At 43.4% G+C, this 21,086-nt stretch overlaps 3 protein-coding genes across 4 annotated transcripts; 1 reads left to right on the top strand and 2 right to left on the bottom strand.

Annotated features, from left to right (window-relative positions):
• Positions 1 to 366: 366 nt before the first annotated feature.
• unc50 (unc-50 homolog (C. elegans)) lies at positions 367 to 3,965 on the top strand. Its single transcript, XM_070855712.1, has 6 exons — positions 367 to 452; positions 1,636 to 1,907; positions 2,086 to 2,206; positions 2,311 to 2,450; positions 2,670 to 2,777; positions 3,359 to 3,965. Exons 2-6 carry the CDS (start codon positions 1,640 to 1,642, stop codon positions 3,493 to 3,495), a joined length of 774 nt encoding a protein of 257 aa, XP_070711813.1. The 5' UTR covers positions 367 to 452; positions 1,636 to 1,639; the 3' UTR covers positions 3,496 to 3,965.
• Positions 3,966 to 5,403: 1,438 nt separating this feature from the next.
• On the bottom strand, positions 5,404 to 7,538 carry LOC139223808 (inosine-uridine preferring nucleoside hydrolase-like). The gene is made up of 8 exons (XM_070855808.1): positions 7,488 to 7,538; positions 6,955 to 7,144; positions 6,703 to 6,882; positions 6,508 to 6,619; positions 6,280 to 6,416; positions 6,100 to 6,177; positions 5,731 to 5,847; positions 5,404 to 5,655 (listed from the first exon to the last, which is right to left on the bottom strand). Exons 2-8 carry the CDS (start codon positions 7,138 to 7,140, stop codon positions 5,503 to 5,505), a joined length of 963 nt encoding a protein of 320 aa, XP_070711909.1. The 5' UTR covers positions 7,141 to 7,144; positions 7,488 to 7,538; the 3' UTR covers positions 5,404 to 5,502.
• Positions 7,539 to 8,166: 628 nt separating this feature from the next.
• LOC139223753 (protein-tyrosine kinase 2-beta-like) lies at positions 8,167 to 18,059 on the bottom strand. Of its 2 annotated transcripts, XM_070855742.1 has the most exons (30): positions 18,039 to 18,059; positions 17,599 to 17,947; positions 16,521 to 16,699; positions 16,344 to 16,431; positions 16,156 to 16,235; positions 15,984 to 16,046; positions 15,796 to 15,850; positions 15,560 to 15,700; positions 15,398 to 15,469; positions 15,121 to 15,222; positions 14,699 to 14,816; positions 14,450 to 14,489; positions 14,121 to 14,152; positions 13,980 to 14,027; positions 13,145 to 13,239; positions 12,971 to 13,052; positions 12,157 to 12,257; positions 11,950 to 12,065; positions 11,648 to 11,748; positions 11,295 to 11,384; positions 10,991 to 11,195; positions 10,787 to 10,892; positions 10,444 to 10,491; positions 10,012 to 10,128; positions 9,830 to 9,862; positions 9,433 to 9,457; positions 9,226 to 9,266; positions 8,957 to 9,091; positions 8,777 to 8,857; positions 8,167 to 8,693 (listed from the first exon to the last, which is right to left on the bottom strand). In XM_070855742.1, the coding sequence occupies exons 2-30, from the start codon at positions 17,800 to 17,802 to the stop codon at positions 8,451 to 8,453; spliced, it is 2,841 nt and encodes a 946-aa protein (XP_070711843.1). In that variant the 5' UTR covers positions 17,803 to 17,947; positions 18,039 to 18,059; the 3' UTR covers positions 8,167 to 8,450. The 2 variants fall into 2 exon arrangements, with proteins under 2 accessions (XP_070711843.1, XP_070711842.1); XM_070855741.1 differs by lacking the exon at positions 18,039 to 18,059 and having other exon boundaries at positions 17,599 to 17,795.
• Between the last annotated feature and the right edge of the window lie 3,027 nt (positions 18,060 to 21,086).

Raw genomic sequence — 21,086 nt, forward strand, 5'->3', positions numbered from 1 at the left:
AAAGTTTTTAAATTAATTAGTGTTAATATTATTATCAATGATTAGAATCTAATGACATAAGCTTCAGTATATAATCCTGAAATAGGCCATTCTGCACAATGAGTACATTTACCTCTGCCCTTTAAACTACATTTTGATGCTAATGCTTTTGCACCTTTAGTTAAGATTAACATTTTGAATGCACGACTATTACTCGTAGTATATCATTATATCACAGCTTATTTTCATGCTGTGGTTTCGCTACTTTTACCTAACTGCTTTCTTTCCTCCCCTTTATTCTAGGTGTAGGAGAATTTGGCTTTTACCTTCGACTACATTTCCCACGATGCACCGTTCGCTACCGGAAGTATCTACGTGTTCATTTTCGCGACAGTTCAGGAAGCGTCTATAAACAGCTACAGAAAGGAGCAGGAGTCGGTGCTTTCTCCTGCGAAGGAGTGCAGCAAAAAGAGGTGAATATAATTAAGAGAGAAGATGTTTAGCTATTTAATAAATACCAAACGCTCACCGCTACGTTTACGCTACATTTATCAGAAAAAAGACTGACTGGGCCTTGTCATCTTAAACTACTTAGCTACAAGCTAACTGCGTCTGCTAGCAAACACAACGTCAGCTAGCAAGGAAATTAAACAAACCAATGCCTGTGCGGGCTGAAACTGAAGTATGAATTATTAAATGGGTTACACATGAATATATTTGTATAATGTCGAGCTTCTTGGTGTATTTTAGTCCATATGTAGCGTAGGTTTGCACCAGCATTCTCTGTTTCTCCATTGTCATTGTTTTTAAAGCAGTTTTTATTAGATAACGCCAGCAGTGTGTGAGACAGGTCATGCTATGGTTCATATTTATAACACATTTATTATAATATAGAAATCTGAGGCACACTGCTGTGTGTGTTTCTGCAAACCAAACTGCAGGACTGGTAGGATAGGAAGGGTCTAACTTTAAGGCAGCTTAACAAAGTGTTACTGCTTTACTTATTCTTAATATACTGGCATCCTAGAATCCTGTATTTCTAATGTCCCAGTACATGGATGTAGCCCCAACGCATCGTACATAGAATATCAGGTGCTTTAAAAGATTGAAAATGGCATTATTACCTTCCTTTTATATCTGTGACTGGAGATAAGGTTGTTCGTCTACAGAGTATAAGATAAAAAACAGAATAAAAACAAAATCACAAATGAAACACTGCAGAAAGTGGGTGTCTGCGTGCATTTCTACCTTGGAGGAGATCACATAACATGCAGCAAAAAGAAACTTGCACTGCATTATCCAGTATTTGAATGATTTTTATCTGGAAATTCTAAATCACGTCGCCTCTCTTTACCTAACGACAGCAAAAGAGACGAAGAGGAAGTTCTAATGTCAAATACATAGAGGTGCATGTCCATCATCAGTCTGGACATGTTATTATATAACTAAGCATGCACAGACTACGTTTCCAGAAAAGAAATATTAAATTATTAGATAATGCGGTGTAATTATTTGGCTTGTCTGCGTTTCAGTAGGGTTTGAGTGCTGAGCTTCCTCGGGTTGTGTCCACTAATCTTTTTTTCTCCTTCCTCTCTCTTCTTTCCCCACTTCTCCTCCATTCCCACTTTTCACGCGCTCCTCTAATCTGATATCCAGCGCCATGTTGCCGACCACCACGCCGCACAGCAACGGTGCCCTCGGTTCGAGAGACGCTGCGCGTCACACCGCAGGTGCCAAACGCTACAAGTACCTGCGACGGCTGCTCCATTTCAGACAGATGGACTTTGAGTTTGCCCTGTGGCAGATGCTTTACTTGTTTACGTCGCCGCAGAGAGTCTACCGCAACTTCCACTACAGGAAACAGACCAAGGACCAGTGGGCCAGGGACGATCCTGCTTTCCTGGTCCTGCTCAGCATCTGGCTGTGTGGTAAGCAAGGGCCTGTTCATTTCCACCTCCTTTTTTGGTACTCCCTGCCTACTTTGCCTGTTTGATTACATTTAAACACGCCGTGCGGTTTAGTTTGAATCGGTCCGATGGCTGTCAGCCGAATCCTGACGTCAGCACTGTATTGTGCCAACTGAGCATCCTGTCTGTTCCTCTGCAGTGTCAACAGTAGGCTTTGGTCTGGTGCTGGACATGGGAGTTCTGGACACGCTGAAGCTGCTGCTGTGGGTGGTCTTTGTTGACTGTATAGGGGTCGGTCTGCTCATATCAACCCTCATGTGGTGAGTAGTGAGCTTTGCCTGGTTGATTATATGAATCAGATGGAAGTAATGAAGGACATTTACACCCTTTACTACATGTGAAATACTGTTTGTGTCTTTTCCAGGGTTGTCACCAACAAGTACCTGCTGAAACAGCCCAGCAGAAACTTTGATGTTGAGTGGGGCTACGCATTTGATGTTCACCTCAATGCTTTCTACCCGCTCCTCGTCATTCTGCATTTCCTGCAGCTCTTCTTCATCAATCGTGAGTGGACTGTGACTCTGAAATGTGTCAGATGCAGATTTAGCGCATGACTGATATTAGATTAAATCACACAAAATGTTTATTCTAACTGAAATTAGATGAAAAGAGAAAAGCTGCGACCTCGACCATGTTAAAAAAGTTAAAATCAACATCAGGTGTAGTAGTGAAGATGTCACCTGCCTCCTGCATCACTTACGCTGGTTGTTTCGTGTCTTTCAGATGTTGTGGTAATAAACTCAGACTGGTTCCTGGGATACTTCGTGGGGAACACTTTGTGGCTGGTCGCCATCGGTTATTATCTCTACATCACGTTCTTAGGGTACAACGGTAAGGCCCACTCACTTTTCAGTACACAGGGAGATTGTTCATATGTTTCTGGATGTGTGTCACAGGTTTCCAGATTGGGTTAGACTAATAAAAGGGCTGCTTATATGTTTGTGATCCAAGTTCCAGCTTCTTTGTTGTGAGGATTTGCTGTTTTTCTTGGTTGTATGTAACAGTTACTTGATCATTTTTAGGCTGATAATTGGACAAAACAGGCTTTTTAAAGACAATAACTTTGCGTTTGGGAATTTGATATTTTATAGTCCGAGCTATTCATTGATTCATTGAGAATGTAATCTGCAGATTAAATGATGAATATTCTAGAAATTGTTATTAGAAATTGTGATTTTGCTGCCATCTAATTATAGAAACAAACGAATCCACCACCAGAGGGTGTTATAAACTTACTCATCAGTGTTTTGCACACACTGCCTGTGATTTACTGGCATAAATGATTGAGATTAAGGAGGAGCGATATATTTCCTGCTGAAACAGGAAGTTGGAGTAGGACATAAAACAGAGAGGGCTCATTCAAGTTCACGTTTCGGTGTGACTGACGTGTTCGTCTGGTGTCGTCCACACAGCTCTACCCTTCCTGAAGAACACCGTAGTGCTACTCTACCCCTTCGCTCTGCTCGGCCTCGTCTACGTCCTCTCCGTCTCTCTAGGCTGGAACTTCACAAGGGGTCTCTGCTGGTTTTACAAGTACAGAGTTCAGTAGGACCAGGTTGGACATTAGTTGGCTCCTGTCCGACTCGAAGTCTGTCAGCGTGCGGTTGAGAAGGACTCGTGCTGGTTTGTTGTCAGTAAACCGGGACTCTGGGTTGATTGACGCTGAGCTGGTTGACTGTTTAACTCTCGATTGACTCTAAATTTTTGTTTGGCTCTTATGTTGAGCTCCAAAGTCATTGGGATGAAATAGAGGTTTTATTGCTATTCTTTTGTATGACTTGTAAATAGTATTCTGGCAGGTTGTAATATATAAAGCGATGGTTGTTTCTGAAGAGGAAAAACTTCATTTGTTTCTTTGAGTTTTCTTAAAAAAAAAAAAAAAAAGACAGAAAAAAATCTGCTTATTGAAGAGAAAAAAAGGAAAGCGGAGGAACATGGGATGCAAATGTTTTTTCCATTTCTTTTTTTCTTAAAGTGTACATTCCAAAGCACTTTCAATAAAAAGGTTTATTAACTTAAGTTGCGTCAGTTTTAAACGCTGGAGGAATAAACCCACACTTGGATCCGTGCTTTTACTTCTCTGTTACTTTATCTAGGAAATGAGACTTTTATGTGGAGTGAAAATACATTTATAATGTGATCTTTTGTCTTTATATAACAGTAATTCAGCTTTTGGGAAAATAGAGACAATCTGGGACAGTTTGCATCGTAACAAACAGCTGATTTGAGATTTAAGAAAGAACCCATATACAATAGAAAGTCTATAGAATCAATCCATCTTCTTTATGATGAAGGCTTTTGTGTGTCTTCATCGGCCGTTCCAAATAGCCCAGCACCATCGTGTCTCAGGTGTGGGTGCCCTCCAACTCCTCCCGTCACTACAACCTGCAGGAGGAGGACAAAATGCACTACTGGGATGAGTAGATACACATGACATGTTAAATTGGCTCTGTGCTAATTACAGACCCACGGCGGGCTGTTCCTGCAGCTGAACCCACAGGAGGTGGTGTAGGTGGGACACACACACACACACACACTCCCATACATGTTTATTCTAGAAAACAATGACACCTACAGCTGCTATTAACACAGGTAATGTGCATTCAGTGTTTCCTCCCGTGACGGAGAGCACGGCCATGTTGATGAGGGGCGCCGTGGCAACCAGACTCACCTGCAACAGTGAAGTGATGTAAGATTTACTAGATTAACACTATTGGGGAAAACATGATAAACCATGAAACATTTGTCAGCTGCTGAAAACACCCACATAGATGGAACCGGTGTGCTTTAATGCCACTGAGGGGTTTGCATGTTCTTGATCAGTGCAGCTCTTTCAATCATGAATCAAGGAAGGAATCCTGCAGAGTAGATGTGGAGAGTTACATTTTAGTTGCTTTTTAACTCAAACAAACATTTTAAATCAAGTTAAAGGAAGGTAACATCATTTATTGAGGCTACAAACAACGTTTAAACTCCTCCTACTACCAGAACTACTGTTATTGAAGGCTTTAAAACTTTATCATATATGCTGATTCCATTCTTCTGTCATGCACAAACGAATGGAAAGTATTTTACCGTTCCTGTAGTTTAACTACACGGCAGCAGTCAGTTCCTGTGCAGCAGCAACTTCTCCGACAGAGCTTTGAACTTTAATAAAATAAAAGGCACGTCTTTATTCTGTTTTTTATTATTAAAAGCCTCAGTAATGTGCTGGAAATGTACTTTACTTTAATTGGTGTCTCTTGACTTCTAAATCAGTGGTAATTTGAACTTTAACTTGATAACAATGTGCCTTTTGCTGTTTGCCATTTAACACACAATGAATGTGTTCATCATAAAATAATGAATGTCCATGAAAAGTAAAAACAAAAAAACACCCCAGCACAAATTTTGTATTCTTTATTTGAAGATGCAAGTCAGATAAGTGCCAATATGGTAATTCTCACTGTATTTATATTTTATATCCCTCTATCCCTGAAGACATTTGTTGCTTTTTTCATAACAAAAGCTTCTTTTTAAAATCAATTTGAGCCTTTTGCTCGATGCAGTAATGATTCTACTTCAGCGAATTCATGAACATTTGCTTCAGCTTCTCCAAGTCAGCTTTCTTCACGATGACGGCCTTGTGTTTCTTCCCCAGCTGCTCCTCGTAGTCCAGCACCATCGCGCCTCGGGTGTAGGTCCCCACCAGCTCCACCGTAACAGCAGCCTGGAGGAGGAACGCGACAAGTTGCTGGACGGCGATTTATACTGAAGTGTGTTGATAGAAACGGCGGTTGCTCACCTCGTCGCTCTCCGTTACGAACGTGTCGTCGATGGCAGCAGCCACGGTGCAGGTGTCACAGGAGTGAAACCCATTTTCAGCTGTGACACCCGTTTGGTGGTCTGCTGACCGAGCGCTCTGTGGAGGCGACACAACAAATCTGTTGCTGTGTTTTCTGTTTGTTATTTACTTTAATATCTTCACTTTTGGATGATTTTAGTCGTAATAAATTAGAGTTTTGGAGTGCTGGGGCATTTATTCAGGGGCACTCTGAGGAAGGAGAGGCTTGTGAACATAATTCTAAATGGTGTAGCATCTCTCAAAACATTTGGGTAACACCTACAACACAATACTCTGCTTAACTTAACCTTATGGCGTGCACGCTCTTACCGTCATCGAAAGGCATGTGATCTTTTTCATGAAGGCAGCCTTCTCAGTGTCCTGGGCCAGCCACTGCTCACAGAAGGACTGAGGGAGGAAAACTAAGATCGCTCACTGTGCACTTTCCACTCTTTCCACAGTTGCCTGTGACTATATCTAAAGCGTGGAATGAACATGAAGGGTGCCCACCCACGGCAGGCTGTTCCTGCAGCTGAACTCCTGGGAGGTGATGTAGGTGGGACAGGTGTAGCGGTCTAACACAACGTATGCAGCCTCTGGGTCGGCCGCGAAGCCGAAGCGTCCACATGCTGCGGCCTTCCCGCCGACTACACACACACACACACGAATGCACAGGAGAAGAATTCAAACATGCAATAGAACGAATGAATGTCTCAAAATGAATGACAGATGATGTACATTCAGTGTGTCCACCCGTGATGTAGAGAGCCTTCAGTTTCTTAGGGAGGGAGGGGTCCAGTTGGACTGCGACAGCCAGGTTGGTGAGAGGTGCCATGGCTACTAGAGTCACCTGTAGACAGCACATTTTGAGCTCAACTGGCTCTCAGGAGCAAATGTTCAACGATCCAGTGAATATCTCCTGATTTGTCTCACCTCTCCGGGGTTCTCTTTCACCATCCTGACAATAGCCTGCACAGCTTTCCTCTTCTGCAGCAGCTCCAGGCCCGGAGCATCTGGATCTGGGACGTCACCCAGCCCGTCCTTCCCATGGAGATCTCCAGCACGTTGCTTACGGGCCAGCAGGGGCGTTGGGCAGCCGCGATACACTGGGATCTGTAGGGTATGACATGCAAGGCTTATGTAGGTGAGAAGCAAACACTGAGCCCTTAGTTACTCTCAACTTACATCCAGCCTGTTGCAGATTTTCAGGACTCGCAGTGTGTTTCTGAGAACGTTCTCGAGGGTTGTGTTGCCGTGGCAGCAGGTGATCGCCAAAACCTCTGCGTCAGGGTCCGCGAGGGCCACCATGATGGCCTGAGCGTCATCCACCCCTGTGTCCACGTCCAGGATCAGCTTCTTCTTCTTCATCATCAAGCTGCGTACGTTTTATTGAATAGCACTTGTCACAACTTTCCCCTCAGTCAGCAAGACATAAATGACTTTAAGAGGTGTGGCATCCCAGGCTATTAGTTTGAACAAGTCTGTTTATGAGTTTAAACAAGTTAGTCCGGGCAACCTGAGTGTGTAATATGATCGATGCAGGAGTGGCACCTGGCAAGGTTTTAAGCTATTTCATGCAAAACCTTTTAAACAATCAAAAGCTGCAGTTAACGTGTAGGATTGCGATATCATGCACTTGACTTGTACTTGACTAAAACCCTTTAAATGTCTGTGGTTTGGGAATAGTCTGGCATTACAGTACAGAGTAAAGTCCTCACCCGGTGAGCAGATCTTGACAGATGTTCTCCACAGTCTCCTTTGGGAGCAGAGAGGCTCAGGCTGCTCAGTGCCCTGACCTGAAGAACCGCCTTTTAAAGGTAAACCTCTGTAGCCTGGATAGGCTGTGATTTAAATAGTTCATTCTAGTAATGTATGAACTACACATTTATCCTATCCTCAGTTAACAGAAGTTAAAAACACACCTTCAAGTATAAATTTGTACTGATGCTACTGAGGCTAAAATTAAAATTTAGAGAGTTAAAATTAAAAATGTTGTCTCCTTACAACTTGGATCTCACAGAGTTCCTGTTTCCCCTTCTCCTTTACCATTCTGGTAAGTTCAGCTTCACTTGGGACCAAACTTGCGATTATGATTATTATTGAAAAATTCGATCAGATATCATAACTTGCAGGGTGGGGCAGGAAAATTCTGGCATTCATCCTTTATCTTTTCACACTTTCTCAGACTCACAGTAAAGGAAATGAAGCAGAACCAGGAAGCTGCCGTTGCCTGGCACTTACACCGTTACACTAGTTGGCATGTCTTTTCCCCGTTATGTCTGAGCGCGAACATCAAGGAAATCTAACAGAGCGTGCGGTTAAGTTCGCAGCGAGGGACCTCGAATTTCCAGCCGTGATCGAGTCGTCTGATGACACAAAAGGACAGAAACAAGGACAGAAAAACATTATAAACTTTATTGCATTTATACACTGTGACCTATCCATCCATTGTCTGTACCGCTGATCCTTAAGGGTCGTGGAGGAGGGCGGTGGAGCCAATCCCAGCTGACACTGGAAGAGAGGCGGGGTAAACCCTGGACTGGTCCCCACTGAACCACCGTGCTGCCCTATACACTGTGATAGTTTGATTTATTCATTATACTGAGAGAAAATACAAATATGCAATCTGTCAATAGCACTGAGGGCGGGAACAGAGTTTTCCATTCGGTCAACAGGGTACTTCATTCCCCAGAATCCTCTGCGTCCTGTGAGGCAGGTCTGGGTTTTGCCAGGTTGGCCCTGACTCGAGCCTGGTCCACAGCATCCAGCAGGTTTTTGGAGTCCAGCGCCAGAGTGTGAGCGGCCGCCAGCATCTGCCGCTGACATTCCTCCTTCAGCGACGTGATGGAGTTCTGCTGGGCCAGTCGCATCTTATTGATCAGCTCTCCCAAATCCTTGTTCAGAAGTTTCTTAGTGCCCTCGATCTGTGACGGAGAGGAGAGACAGTTTTGGTGAAATTTCAAGCTTCATGCAAGACGCTGATCGAGAGAGACGAGGTGAGGCCTACCTCTGTTGTGACCGAGCTGTGCAGAGAGGGAAGGATCTCGTCAACACTTTGAATCAGGCTGCGGAGAGTGATACCCACCACCTGGAGGAGGGCGGGGAGGGAAGAGCGGTGTCGTTAATGTAGGCGTGACAGGATGTCTGCCGTCTGGATGCACACGGAAACCAGGAGTGGTGGACCTACTTTAACAGCGTTGGGATACTCGGACGCGGGCAGCGCGTTGACGTCATTCTTCAGCTGGACCACTTGTTTCACCATCGCCATGACGCCTGTGTAAACCTGATCACCGGTTCGGTCCAGCTCAGCCGTGGGCCGAGGCTGCGACAGCACAACACTTACTTTTAAATGACCAAAATTGTCAGATGTGGAAAATATTTCAACTTCTGATGTCATAATTACACCTTTCATGTCTCTTTCCACCAAATGTATACTAGAGGGTGACTTTTTCATACCTGTGTGAGTGTGGGAGGCATTGGGGGCTTCTCTGGAGGACCTGACAGAGACAGAAAAAGCTCATGTTGTTGTTTTCTGCACATACATAGGACATACTAGAGTTCTAATGTGAACACAACACTATTTTGTACATTCTGTATACGATATCTGGTAGAAATAACGTCACATCAGAGCTGCCGGCTGCTTTGTTTCAAGTCTGGACTCACCATTTCCTGGGTTTTTTTCAGGAGGCTGCAAAACAACAGAAGGAAGAGGATGTGAATTTATCGTTTTTAGTAGGTTTGAGAGGTCAGATTATTGCTCTACGCATTAATTGGAGATGCAGAATTGGTTTAGTTCTCCGTCTTTTTTCATTCTTTACTGCGACTGCGTAGAGAACTGGGAGAATCAGTCGTGTGTCAGTAGCTTCTGTAGCATAACAGGGCTGCAGAGCGCGTTAAATGCTGTAAATGACTTGGAGTTGGCGGACCAAGAGACAACCCAAAATGCTTGTGTGTACGTTAACAGGTGTGTTTCTGCCTCCAAGTGGTCAAAAAGTGCGTACTGCAGCTTTAATATACATCAGATGTTTGCATCAGAGAAAGTAAAATCAAGATGTTGCACCTTGACGTGTGATTCCACTCGCACGGTGGGATCCTGCAGAAAAACAGAAGCAAACGAGTGTAAGAGAAGACAAGCCACTCTGCCTCTTCCATCGTTTCGTCACGCCGTCGAGGCGACAGACTACTTCCTGTGCTATGCTTCGCCAAGCAGTGCGACCTCATGACCCGGACTGTCTCTCTCACCAGCTGTCTCTCCTCCTGCTCCAGCCACTGTCTGTCCATCAGCATCTCTCTTCTTTGTCTTTGCAGAGTGTCCTCCACTTGCTCTCTCTCTTTCTCCCAAACCGGCCTGCCTGTGCCCTACACACACACACACACACACACACACACACACACACACACACACACGCGCGTCATATTTAACTATTTCCACACTGCTACAGATGAGACAGTTCAACTTGTTTGTATGATCCAGTCATCTGCTGACTCATCTGGTTCCTTCACTGTGGCCTAAAGAGCTGAGCAGCAGCTGTCATTGCAGAACGTGACTCAACAACAAACTTCCTTCTTGCATTTGATGTCATTTGGTAGTTTCAGCCATTGTATGTGCAATATATTGACATTAACCCTTTCATGCATGAATTATGATAACCTGAGAAGTGTTTGTATTCACACCTGTGTGTGTGTGGCCCGAGGAAGGGTGTTGCCTTGTATTCTGGATGGCTGGTGAGAGACAGAAAGAGAGAACATGCAATTAGGGCTCTGATGATCACATCGCCATGAGCTTTTAGCCACTTGTCATTCGTTATTCTTTAATTGGATTCCCTTTAACTGCCATAAAAGTGCCAGAAAATAAGTGGGTGCAAATGACAATGTAGACCTTAAAATAAAAACCAACCATCATTTCATTATAACAAGTTCTGAATGAAATTAACTTATGATGTTGGCTCTCTACTATTTAGAGATGATTAGCAGATTTTTCCCATTCATTAAGGATCTGGTGACCATGTAGTGGTACCTTGGGAGGAGCCTCTGCCTGGTTAGGGTCAAATACTGACGGGATGGAGCGTGATCTTTCTCGCCTCACAGTCACCTCCTGCTCCAACTCCATCCTGTGGACGTCGCTACCAAACACACGAATGCAGGCGTCAGTTAGAGTGCCTTCGGGTGTCCTAGTCTCAAATGATAATCAGCTCATGCATTGATTCCATGTGGTGTGTACCTCAGCAAGCAGACGAGCTGGCTGAAGCTGGGCCGGCCGTGCGGCTCGTAGTCCCAGCAGCGGGTGAGCATGGAGTAGATGGTGGGCGGGCAGAGATGCGGTTTGGGGAGTCGAAATCCTAACTCCAGCTGGTTGATCACCTGCCCGTTCTCCAGCCAGGAGAACGGCTGTTTGGCCATGGAGAAGATCTCCCACACACACACGCCTGGTTTAACACATAATGACAATACAATAATATATATATATATATATATATATATAAAATATGATGATACACAAGTATGCAGTTGAGCGTGTTTCTCACCAAACATCCAGACATCACTAGCTGCGGTGAAGCGTCTGAAGTTGATCGACTCAGGTGCCATCCATTTGATCGGTAATCTGCAAATTGAGGCTGCACAAAGAGGAAAATATGTATGTGTATATATATATATATATATATATATATATATATATATATTATATATTATATAGACTGGACATGTACGTATGTTTACTGTAACAAAAAGTGAAACAATGTGACCGCAGAAGAAGAGGAAGGACCACTGAAGAAGAGAGGAACTTTAATACAGTTTCCTCGACTCACTGAAATGTTGACCACAGACATCTGTGTGGAAGTGTGTGTGCATGTGTGTGCATGTGTGTGTGTGTGTGTACCTTTATAATACTCTTGTTCTTCAACATAGCGAGACAAGCCGAAGTCACCAAGCTTGACACACTCAGGAGTTGCCACCAAGACGTTTCTCACCGCTATATCTCTACAAGAGACAACGGACAGGAAGCGAAACGTGAGTTCAGCAACGGTTCACACCAAACTATCACATAATTAGATCAAGTAATAAGGGTTTACATGAATAGTTTCAGAAAATAGACACATCCTGTTTCAGCAAAGCGATGCAAGTGTGACAGCACGACCAACCAAATGTATGTTAGAGTGAAGCTACTTGAGGCCATGTTACCTGTGCACCATATTGAATCCCTCCAGGTAAGCCAAGGCTTTGCAGATTTGTAGACAGTATAGAATTAACGTCGCAGCAGTCAGGATGTCCTGCTCCTTCACCAGATATTTGCCCAGCTGTTGAGGAAACAAAAACAGCCACTTTTTACTTCTACTTACTCAAACGCAAAATCAGCCGTTCAAACCCACAAAAAAAAAAAACACAAACCTCTCCGAGTTCGTAGAGCTCCATGACGATCCAGACGGGATCGGTCTCGATCACTCCGATCAGACGCACAATGTGGGGGTGGTCCAAATTTTTCATCAAGCCTGCGAGAGGAAGAGCCCCCCCACACTTTCCACGATTAAAGATTTGGTTTTATGCCCACAACTTTACTGTTTCGCTTCGTTTTCAATTAAAAAGCCATAAATAAACTCATAAACTCAAACAAACACGGTGGAGCGTTTAGCAAGTAAGGAGAGTAATATTTTTGTCAGATGGTGGAGACCAAACCGGAGGTAATAAGAAAGTGAATATTGGGTTTACATTCAGCAGGAACAGCATTCAAAAATACACAAAAAATACAAAATTAAAAAATGTACAAGAATAAAATATAGTGCAAATCTACAAAAATGAGCTATTGATTGATTTGAGAGACTTATTGTTACCGTGTGTCTTGTTAAAGAGCAAACATCTGCAAGATCACCAGGAAATGTAGTTAGTTAGTTGTTTTTTTTAAAGCTACATGTTGAGTCAGCTCATGAGCACAAATCAAAGGTCTCTTCTCTCCCCCTGAGGTTTGCTCTGCCTCCACCTTCACACAACCACAACCAGGCAACAGGAAGTCGATGCAAAAACCCAGAAATGTTCCATACTCGCACTCTCTGCTCTTCTGTCATGACATTTAACTTTACTTTAACTTAAACAGCTTCCTTCTACTTTACGTCACATCACAAACCACACACGAGCTGAATGTGTGACTTCAGTGTGAAAGTGCACGAGTTTTTAGAGGAAACCATCACTGCGACAGCCACATACTCACTAGCTTCACTGAGAAACTTCTCCTTCACGTCAGCTGAACAGTCCTTACATGTTTTGATGGCCACACAGATCCTCTCACCTGCCTACAAACACACACAAGCATAGATTACTTTCAGGTGACCAATAGATTTCCTTATGATCCTCAGTGGGATGTTTGGGTCGTGATCATACTCACCAGGCTTTTGTAAACTCCATTGTGAACCTCTCCGAAGAATCCTTCACCCAGGATCCGACCCACGACAACGTCATCTCTGGAGATTCTGTACTTCTCTGAACACACAAACAATAAGAAACAGGGGCAAAGATTCATAAAACACCAGTTTAATACATAGATAATATATTTCTAACATATTTTGACCTGTCTGTGCTGCATTCAGGGACCAGGACCGGGACCAGGAAGTACTTAAATTACCAGATATAAACGTAGCTGTACAAGTCTGTTAGGTTAAAGCTTGTGCGTGTATTTTAGGGAAGAGAGAGTCCAGACATGTGGAAATCTAAACCAACAGAAGGAAGAAGATGCCTCCCACTCCTTTTAGAGGGTAGCTAGCCACCGTAGGAGTGATTGGCAGGACAGGGTTTTATCCTCTGCATCATGAGTGTGAGTCATTTTCAGTATTTCTGCATAAGGGTTAACCTACTGCAGGTTTAGTGGGTTCAATAATATTAGCTGCTCACTGCTTTTAGTAGCAGTACCACTTAAAGCGTTTCTACGTGTTTCTTGAATGTGTTGGTTGGGTCATTTTGAACGTTTCGACTTTCCATCGCCGTTCGTTTTAAAGATTCCAACTTTTCTGAGTTTGTTGTAATGATTTTTTTGTCCTGAACATGTTATTTGTGTTTCAGAGAGGAAGGCAGCAGCGTGAAGGACATGATTTAGTTAGTTTTTTTTCTGTTATCCCTTCAGTTTACAGTCAAAATACCATAAAGAGTGACATTTGCACGCTGACTGCCTGATTTTGGGGCATTGATAGCAATGCAATACAAGTAAATATCATTAAAACACTCACCACTAGAGTCGACTGTGTCCTCTGGAATCTCAGCGTAAATATCCGAACCTAAAATTAAGGAAACATGTTAAAATAACCGCTTCTGCGTTAGGCACAACCAAACTGAAGAAGCTTCTGAAGAATCACAGCTATTAGACTTACTCAAACATCTATCAGGACCATCAGGACCTCCACTAGACGACAGAGAGACATTTTAGTTCAGTTTATTCCTCTAAAGGAAGCAGTCAATAACATTACAGCCACCAATTAAATCTAAATCTATTTGAGCAGCAATGCTTGTGCATCTGTGACTTTTTGTTCCAGCAGAGAGACACGAATAAGAAAAAAAAAAGAAAAGACCAGAACATGAAAAGTCACCCGCCAGAACACCCACACAGTTCCACCGACTACACCACAGTGGGGAAAAGCACACTGTCCACTTTAACGACGTTTAAGAGACATCCCAGTCCGACATGATTCATCACACTCACTGTTTTGGGATGTCAGGCAGTTTCTGTCTTGTGTCTCTCCCTGGATGAAGCAGATATTGGGTTCAGCTGTAGTTGTCAGTCTAACATGATTTATCTCAGAGGTTTAGAAAAGCAATATGATAACAAACTGTTGGATTAAAGAACAATTTAATCATATTAATTAAACCGTGTGCATAATTTCATGGTAAATGAGAGCTTTAGCTTGACATTTCAGAGTAGCGTTTTTATTTCAGGCTGGGTGAAGTGTACCTCTGCTGGGCCGGATAATGAGCGAGCTCTCTGAGCTGCCTTCCAGCCGACAGTAGCCGTCGATCAGGTCGGCCATGTTTTCTGCCACAGCCAGGGAAGAGGTGTTCACTGACAGCGGCTGGAGGCGTGAAGGAAGAAAGATATTCGAAATGGACTCAGAGGCCAGAGCACATTTACATGTGTACATACATAAGTGTCCCGACAAAGACTCCAGGATGTCACTGCATCTCTCCAAGAAGTACGTCCAGCCCTTATCTCCCCTAAAAACCACAGCTTGTGATTTATACATGCTGTTTTTTTTCTAACAAATGCTTGTCGCTGTAGATTCACATCACCACACAGGCACCAAAGTGGGACCAATCATCTCATCTCACTTTCAGCGAGTTTCCCCAAAATGTGGGACTGTTCCTTTAGGGTGTTACCTGTTTGGCTCCCTCTGTGTGTACAGTGAGCAGAGCCTGACCGTCACTCTCTGCAGAGCAGGAGATGCTGCGCACCTGAGAGAACGTGGCCAAACAGATGGGCTGCAAACGAGACAGGTGATTATTTTCATATTATACATATATATTTATGAGCATTTACATATTTCCACAAATGTTCTACTAAAAATCAGCACTTTCTTTCACTGTCGTCTTGTATTTTGAATGAATATTACAAATAGCCTCTGAGTAAATGATTTAGAACAAAGTGCAAGCTCACCGTTGAGTTCTCAGTTTGCTGGCTGACGCCTTCGGGCCCGATGACCAGGTCTATTGTCAGCCTCCAGCCATGCTACAGAGACAGGACATCCACACAAACGCTAAATGCTTAAAAGACACAACATGTAGCTTGAAACGTGAGCTGTCTTTCACAAACTCTCACCACTAGCTGGCAGGCGAAGCTCTCCTGTGTGTAGCTGTAGCATTGAGCCAAAGTGGTGAAGAACCTGGTCATGCACTGGTCCTGCCTCAGAGTGGAGTAGCCCTGGAAGGTCTGCTGGACCAGCCGACGAAACTGCTTGGGCTGACACAGACGAAGAGCGGCCGTCGGACATTAAGATTTGTGGAATTTCATTGTGTTTTGGAGCTTCGACGTGATGAGTAGTTTCAGCAATCTACCTTCATGCTGCTGATCAGCTCCCTGGGAAAGAACAAGTCCAGCCCCACATCCTTCCTAGTAGAGGTCAGAACGCAGAATTCACAAGATGATCGAAGGTTTGCTCGAAACAGAAATGCGATATCTTATAAGAGATATTTGCAGAGAGGAGGAGAATGATGCACACGTGCAACAATCCCTCTTGACTTACTCTAACAGCTCAAAGTTGGACTTTTTCTCCAGCCCGTTTGGATTCATGTCTTTGTAGAATCTCCTGCATGATGAATTTCAGAATGATAAATGGGCACAATTAAGTTTTTTGAATTTCTAACTAACTTGTTGGCCTGTTTTCTTAGATGCTGACAGGAGGACACTCTTCTTACCTGATTTCCAGGCAGCCGAGCTGTAGAGCCATTCCATCGCTCACTTTTGAGGCGTACTGCAGCATGTAGTCACTTCTAACCTGTACAAAACACAGACTAAAACTAGTCCTGATCCTGTAACAGGAAGAGGCAGTAAAATGACCTCACTAACGGTAAGCATACAAAAATAGATCATGTTAAGCACTAACCTGCTGGTAAAAGTAGAGCATCGTGGTTCTGTCATCTGTGAATTTCTCCATGAAGTCTGATGGGATGTATCTGATCCTCAAATCATATCTGGACAAACAAACATCACAGTTAGATTTTTCAAGTCTGCCTTTTCCTTTAGAAGATACGCTGCGCCATGTTAGCACTGAGGTACTGGCCTCCACTCAGCCTCGAGGTGCTGCTGTTCGTAGCGCTGGGTGATCTCGGACACCGTCAGGTCCGGGTGCAGCCAGTGTATCTCTGACGACTTGAGGTGTTTCAGGAGGAGGCCGTAGCAGAGGCTGAATTTTATGTCGGGACCCACGCAGCCACTGGACAGAACCACGTTTATGATATTCTGGGATAGAAGTAGTCATACAGTCATGTCTCCTGGATTCTGGCTTTTTACTAATCTTAGTAGTGTAATGTTATTCATTGTTATCACATTGCTCATTATTGTCATATTCCTGTTGTCATAATGATAACAGCAACTATATTGCTGTTATCATTATGGTTGTTTGTTGTTAATAAAATACAGTGAAGTATAGTAAAATACAGTGGAGTATAGTAAAATACAGTGAAGTATAGTAAAATACAGTGGAGTATAGTAAAATACAGTGAAGTATAGTAGAATATAGTGAAGTATAGTAAAATACAGTGAAGTATAGTAGAATATAGTGAAGTATAGTAAAATACAGTGAAGTATAGTAGAATACAGTGAAGTATAGTAAAATACAGTGGAGTATAGTAAAGATGAGAACAGAGGAGTACATTTGAATAAAGAATAGCTGAGTTCAGTGTTGTACAGACAAGAACAGCACAATGCTGTGGAGTGTGTAGCAGCTGAACACATGAGAACCCAGTAAAGTAGAGAACGTCACTGTGGAGTACAGTAGAGTACAGAGGAGCGCAGTGTGGTAGTTGTACAGGAAATAATATAAAGGGTACGAGGGAGTACACTGAAGAACAGTGCAGCTACGTAGAAAGCTGTTTAGCTGAGTACAGTAAGGTGTGATGGAGTGGCCTAGACTACAGCGCTGCAGTAAAGTACAGTGACTTGGAGTATAGAAGTACAATAGTGTATAGTCCAGTGAAGTGAAGTAAATCACAGTGCAGAATAGTGGAGTTCAATAGAGTACAGTGCAGTGAGGTGAAAGGGTTGTTAAGTAAAGCTGTGGGTTCATTAAAGTAGAAGTAGAGTACAGTGTTGAGTAGAGTAAAGAACAGTACAGTAGAGTAGAGTACAGTAGAGTTTACCCTGACAGTCCATCCCTCCTCACAGCGGACCAGTTTGAAGTTCTTGCCCAGGTTGGAGCTGTTGCTAAGGAAACACACTTTGATGATCTTCACCGGGAAGACGCTGTCCCTGGCGACGTTCACCGTGGGAGACAGATCGGAGGAATCTGACTGGCTGGTGGGAGACATGCTCCTCCAGGACAGGGTGCTGGTGTCTCCTGACATCACACACACACACACACACACACACACACACACACGGCGTGTATACTACTGCATATGGCCACACTTGGCTGTCACGCCTACACACACCATTTCACCCTCTTCCACACAAACATGTGAAGCACACACATGAGGCGCTGCATCGAGGCTGGAGACACACGGGAAACAACGATGATCATGCTGTAGAACCTGAAGAACATTCGCTTCTCAGTAAACGATACAACTTCTGCTGTACTCACCAGCCCAGCACAAGCTCTGTCACTCTTTAAAACTGAAGACGAGTCAATGCCACCAACCGACTACTTTCATATTTTTTCTATTAAGCAGCAGATTTAAACGTCTTTGTCAAGTTAAACAGAGCAGACTTATCCGAAGCTGTGCCCCGAAGAAGAACCGCATCAGTGTGTGAAAGAGGAAACGGCACTCATATAAGGAAGTTGAAGAACAGAAAAACTGACAGGACTGATGAAATTGCTCTGCCAACCCCCACCTCACATGCAATGGCACAGTCCAGCACCAAACCACAACCCACCCTCAGGGTGCAGGAAATGTGACCGGCCAACATTTCCTCTTCTAAAGGTTTTGATGAGCAAAGCGCAGGTGGACTCAGTATCTCATCATATGTGGCACAGATGCAGACACTCACGGTCCTCAGAGGGTGAGCCTCATGAGGTTTTGAGTGAAATGTCTCCACAATTATTGGATAGATCGTCATGAAATTTGGTACAGATATCCAAGCCCCCTGTTATGTCTCGTCAAGTTTGTAAAGTTTAGCTCGTGTGTTGTGTATTTCCTGTTTTATTGTGGCGTTCAACTCTTCCCTCCTGATTCAGGCCCCACTTGTGTGTGTGTGTGTGTGTGTGTGTGTCACTCCTGATTGAGTCCACCTGCGTCCTTATTATTGAAATTTTCCATTTTAGATTAAAAAAAAAAGTCCCCTGTTTTGTTTTGTTTCTGCTGTTTGTTCCTGTGTATTTCCTGCTTTATTTCACTTCAGTTTAGGTGCAGCGGTCAGGTTAGCGTGTGGCAAGTTGAAGCAAAGCGTGCACGATGGTGACCATGAGGGTGATGATGGAAAATTCTTCGGACCTCTGGTTTCAAATTCAACCTCAGTGGGTTTTGTTGTGGCTTGGTTGACTCATAAGCAGAATTAGATGGCTCTCTTTGAGTGTGTGCGTGTGATTTGGATGACATAAGTAGAAAAACTGTGACCTCTGAGTTGTATTTCCTCTGTAAAACACAATCTGGTGCAACATTTATATAATTTATAACATGGTGATGCTATAGTACTACTAACCTAGCATCATGACAGTGGTGTTCTTGCTTGGGTGGAAATGATCAGTTCTATTCTGATGTGAGGCTTTGAATATGCAAAATGTAGATGTTCACACCCAATAAGTTCTCTCCTAACTACATTGTATTTATGAAGCATAGATGACACCTAAAACTCAAAAAATACTTCAAATCATTCGAGAAAGCCCTGACACTGTGGTGCATTATGGGTATCACTGCAAGCTTTTTTTTTTGTTTTTTATGCACATGTGGCTTAGAACTCATTATTTACATCAGCTGCATTTGATGAAATCCCTCAGCTGTAATCGTATGTTGTGAGCAGGCGCTGTTTTGGGTGAAATTTACCAGATTTTTGGGAGAATTTTTTGAATTAGACTGAATTTGTCATCCCTGCACTTGGTCTCCGTGTAGGATGGGATGTTTAAAAGTTAGCTTTCTGCATAAAGGTCCCTGTCTAGTCTGGAAGTGTTTGCACAACTGTGCTAATGCATCATACAACGTATAGGCATGGATGTTTAGTAATTTATAGGGTTTATAGTGAATCTTGTTACCAAAAGTGAAAATATAATACTGCCCAACACTTGTTCTACTTTTAAGTTGTCCTTTATTATTTCCCAGTGTTCCTGGGAGGCATTTTACTGGATTAAAATGTCCGATATGTTACTGTCACAGGGTCAGTTATTATCTAACAAACTACCTGAACGTGAAAACTGTTATATCAGCAAAACCTTTACACTCAACTGTCCGACAGAGGGAGATACAGGCCACAGTTAGTGAATGAAGTAATGATGTCAAGCCCCTGCAGTCACAGGAAGAAATCGACTTTACAAGCAAAGTTATGGTTCATTGAATAAATCATTGCATTAACACAACTTATGCCCACTGCTTTTCCGAGCTGTAACTCTTATTTAAGCAATTTTAATGATGAATATGCTTCTTACCAAAAAAATCATCCACCAAAAGTTTAGACTTATTGTAAGCAATGTGGAGAATAAATGTCAACGAAATAGCTTCAGTGCTACATTAATAAATCAGCCCCGTATTTTAAATGTGTAGATTTTTGAATGGAGTTTGGTGCAGCGAACGAATCTGTCCAATGTAATGAGGAATACCTTTCATCCACATGCATTTGGGCTGTCTGCGCTGTGTGGTTCAGTTAGAGTGATGGTCACCAGTGGGACGGTCCTGCGTGATGCTCTGCTGTCACGCTCATCAAAGACAGCGAGGGGCAAAACGGTAGAACCGCGGTTTTTCCTTCAAAGTAAAAGCTCAGATTTTCTGAGGCGCACAAAAACAAAAGTGCCAACAGTAGCCTGTATGTCATTCAGTTCAATTTGCAGAGAAGCGGGTTTAAGATAAAATATGCATCATATTCAGTATTGTAGCCTGAGCAATAGAACTTCTGTGAGCCGTATAGATGGTGATCTTTAACACAGACCCTTTCCTTTTATAAATTTCTTATTTTCCCTTTCTAGCCCATGCTATTGATAATTACTTTATATTGCATTTTATGAGCTCAATTACAATACTCGTTATTACGTTTTCTGATCCGGAGAAACAGCCAGGATAGATGAACACAGGAAGATCACGGCAGCAAAACACTTACCGCGTATGCATGCGTGCTTTTAATTTGAAGTGCCACAGGAAGTCTGCGTGTCACAGCGGCTGACTTGACGCGGCTGCTGCTGCTACAGTTGTGCACACAAGCAAAAGTGATGCCAACATCCGCTGAGAGGGAGGGAGAGAGGGAGGAGAGGGGGAGAGAGAGAGAGAGAGAGAGAGCAGTGTGGACAAAAAGAAGCTGTTAAAGGAAGGAACCACCTTTATTTCTCATTTCCTCGTCTATTTCCTTCTGTTTTGGTGATCCAAGCCTGTGCGATCCAGCCGGACTGTAATGCTCCAGCAAGGCGGGGCTGACCCTCCTGTCTCAGATCGGACGAACCAGATCCAGAAGAGTGCCGCTGCTGTTCTGGTCGCCAAACGGAGACCCAGGC

Source organism: Pempheris klunzingeri, chromosome 24 (assembly GCF_042242105.1).
Source record: "Pempheris klunzingeri isolate RE-2024b chromosome 24, fPemKlu1.hap1, whole genome shotgun sequence".
In the NCBI taxonomy this organism is placed as follows: Eukaryota; Metazoa; Chordata; class Actinopteri; order Acropomatiformes; family Pempheridae; genus Pempheris; species Pempheris klunzingeri.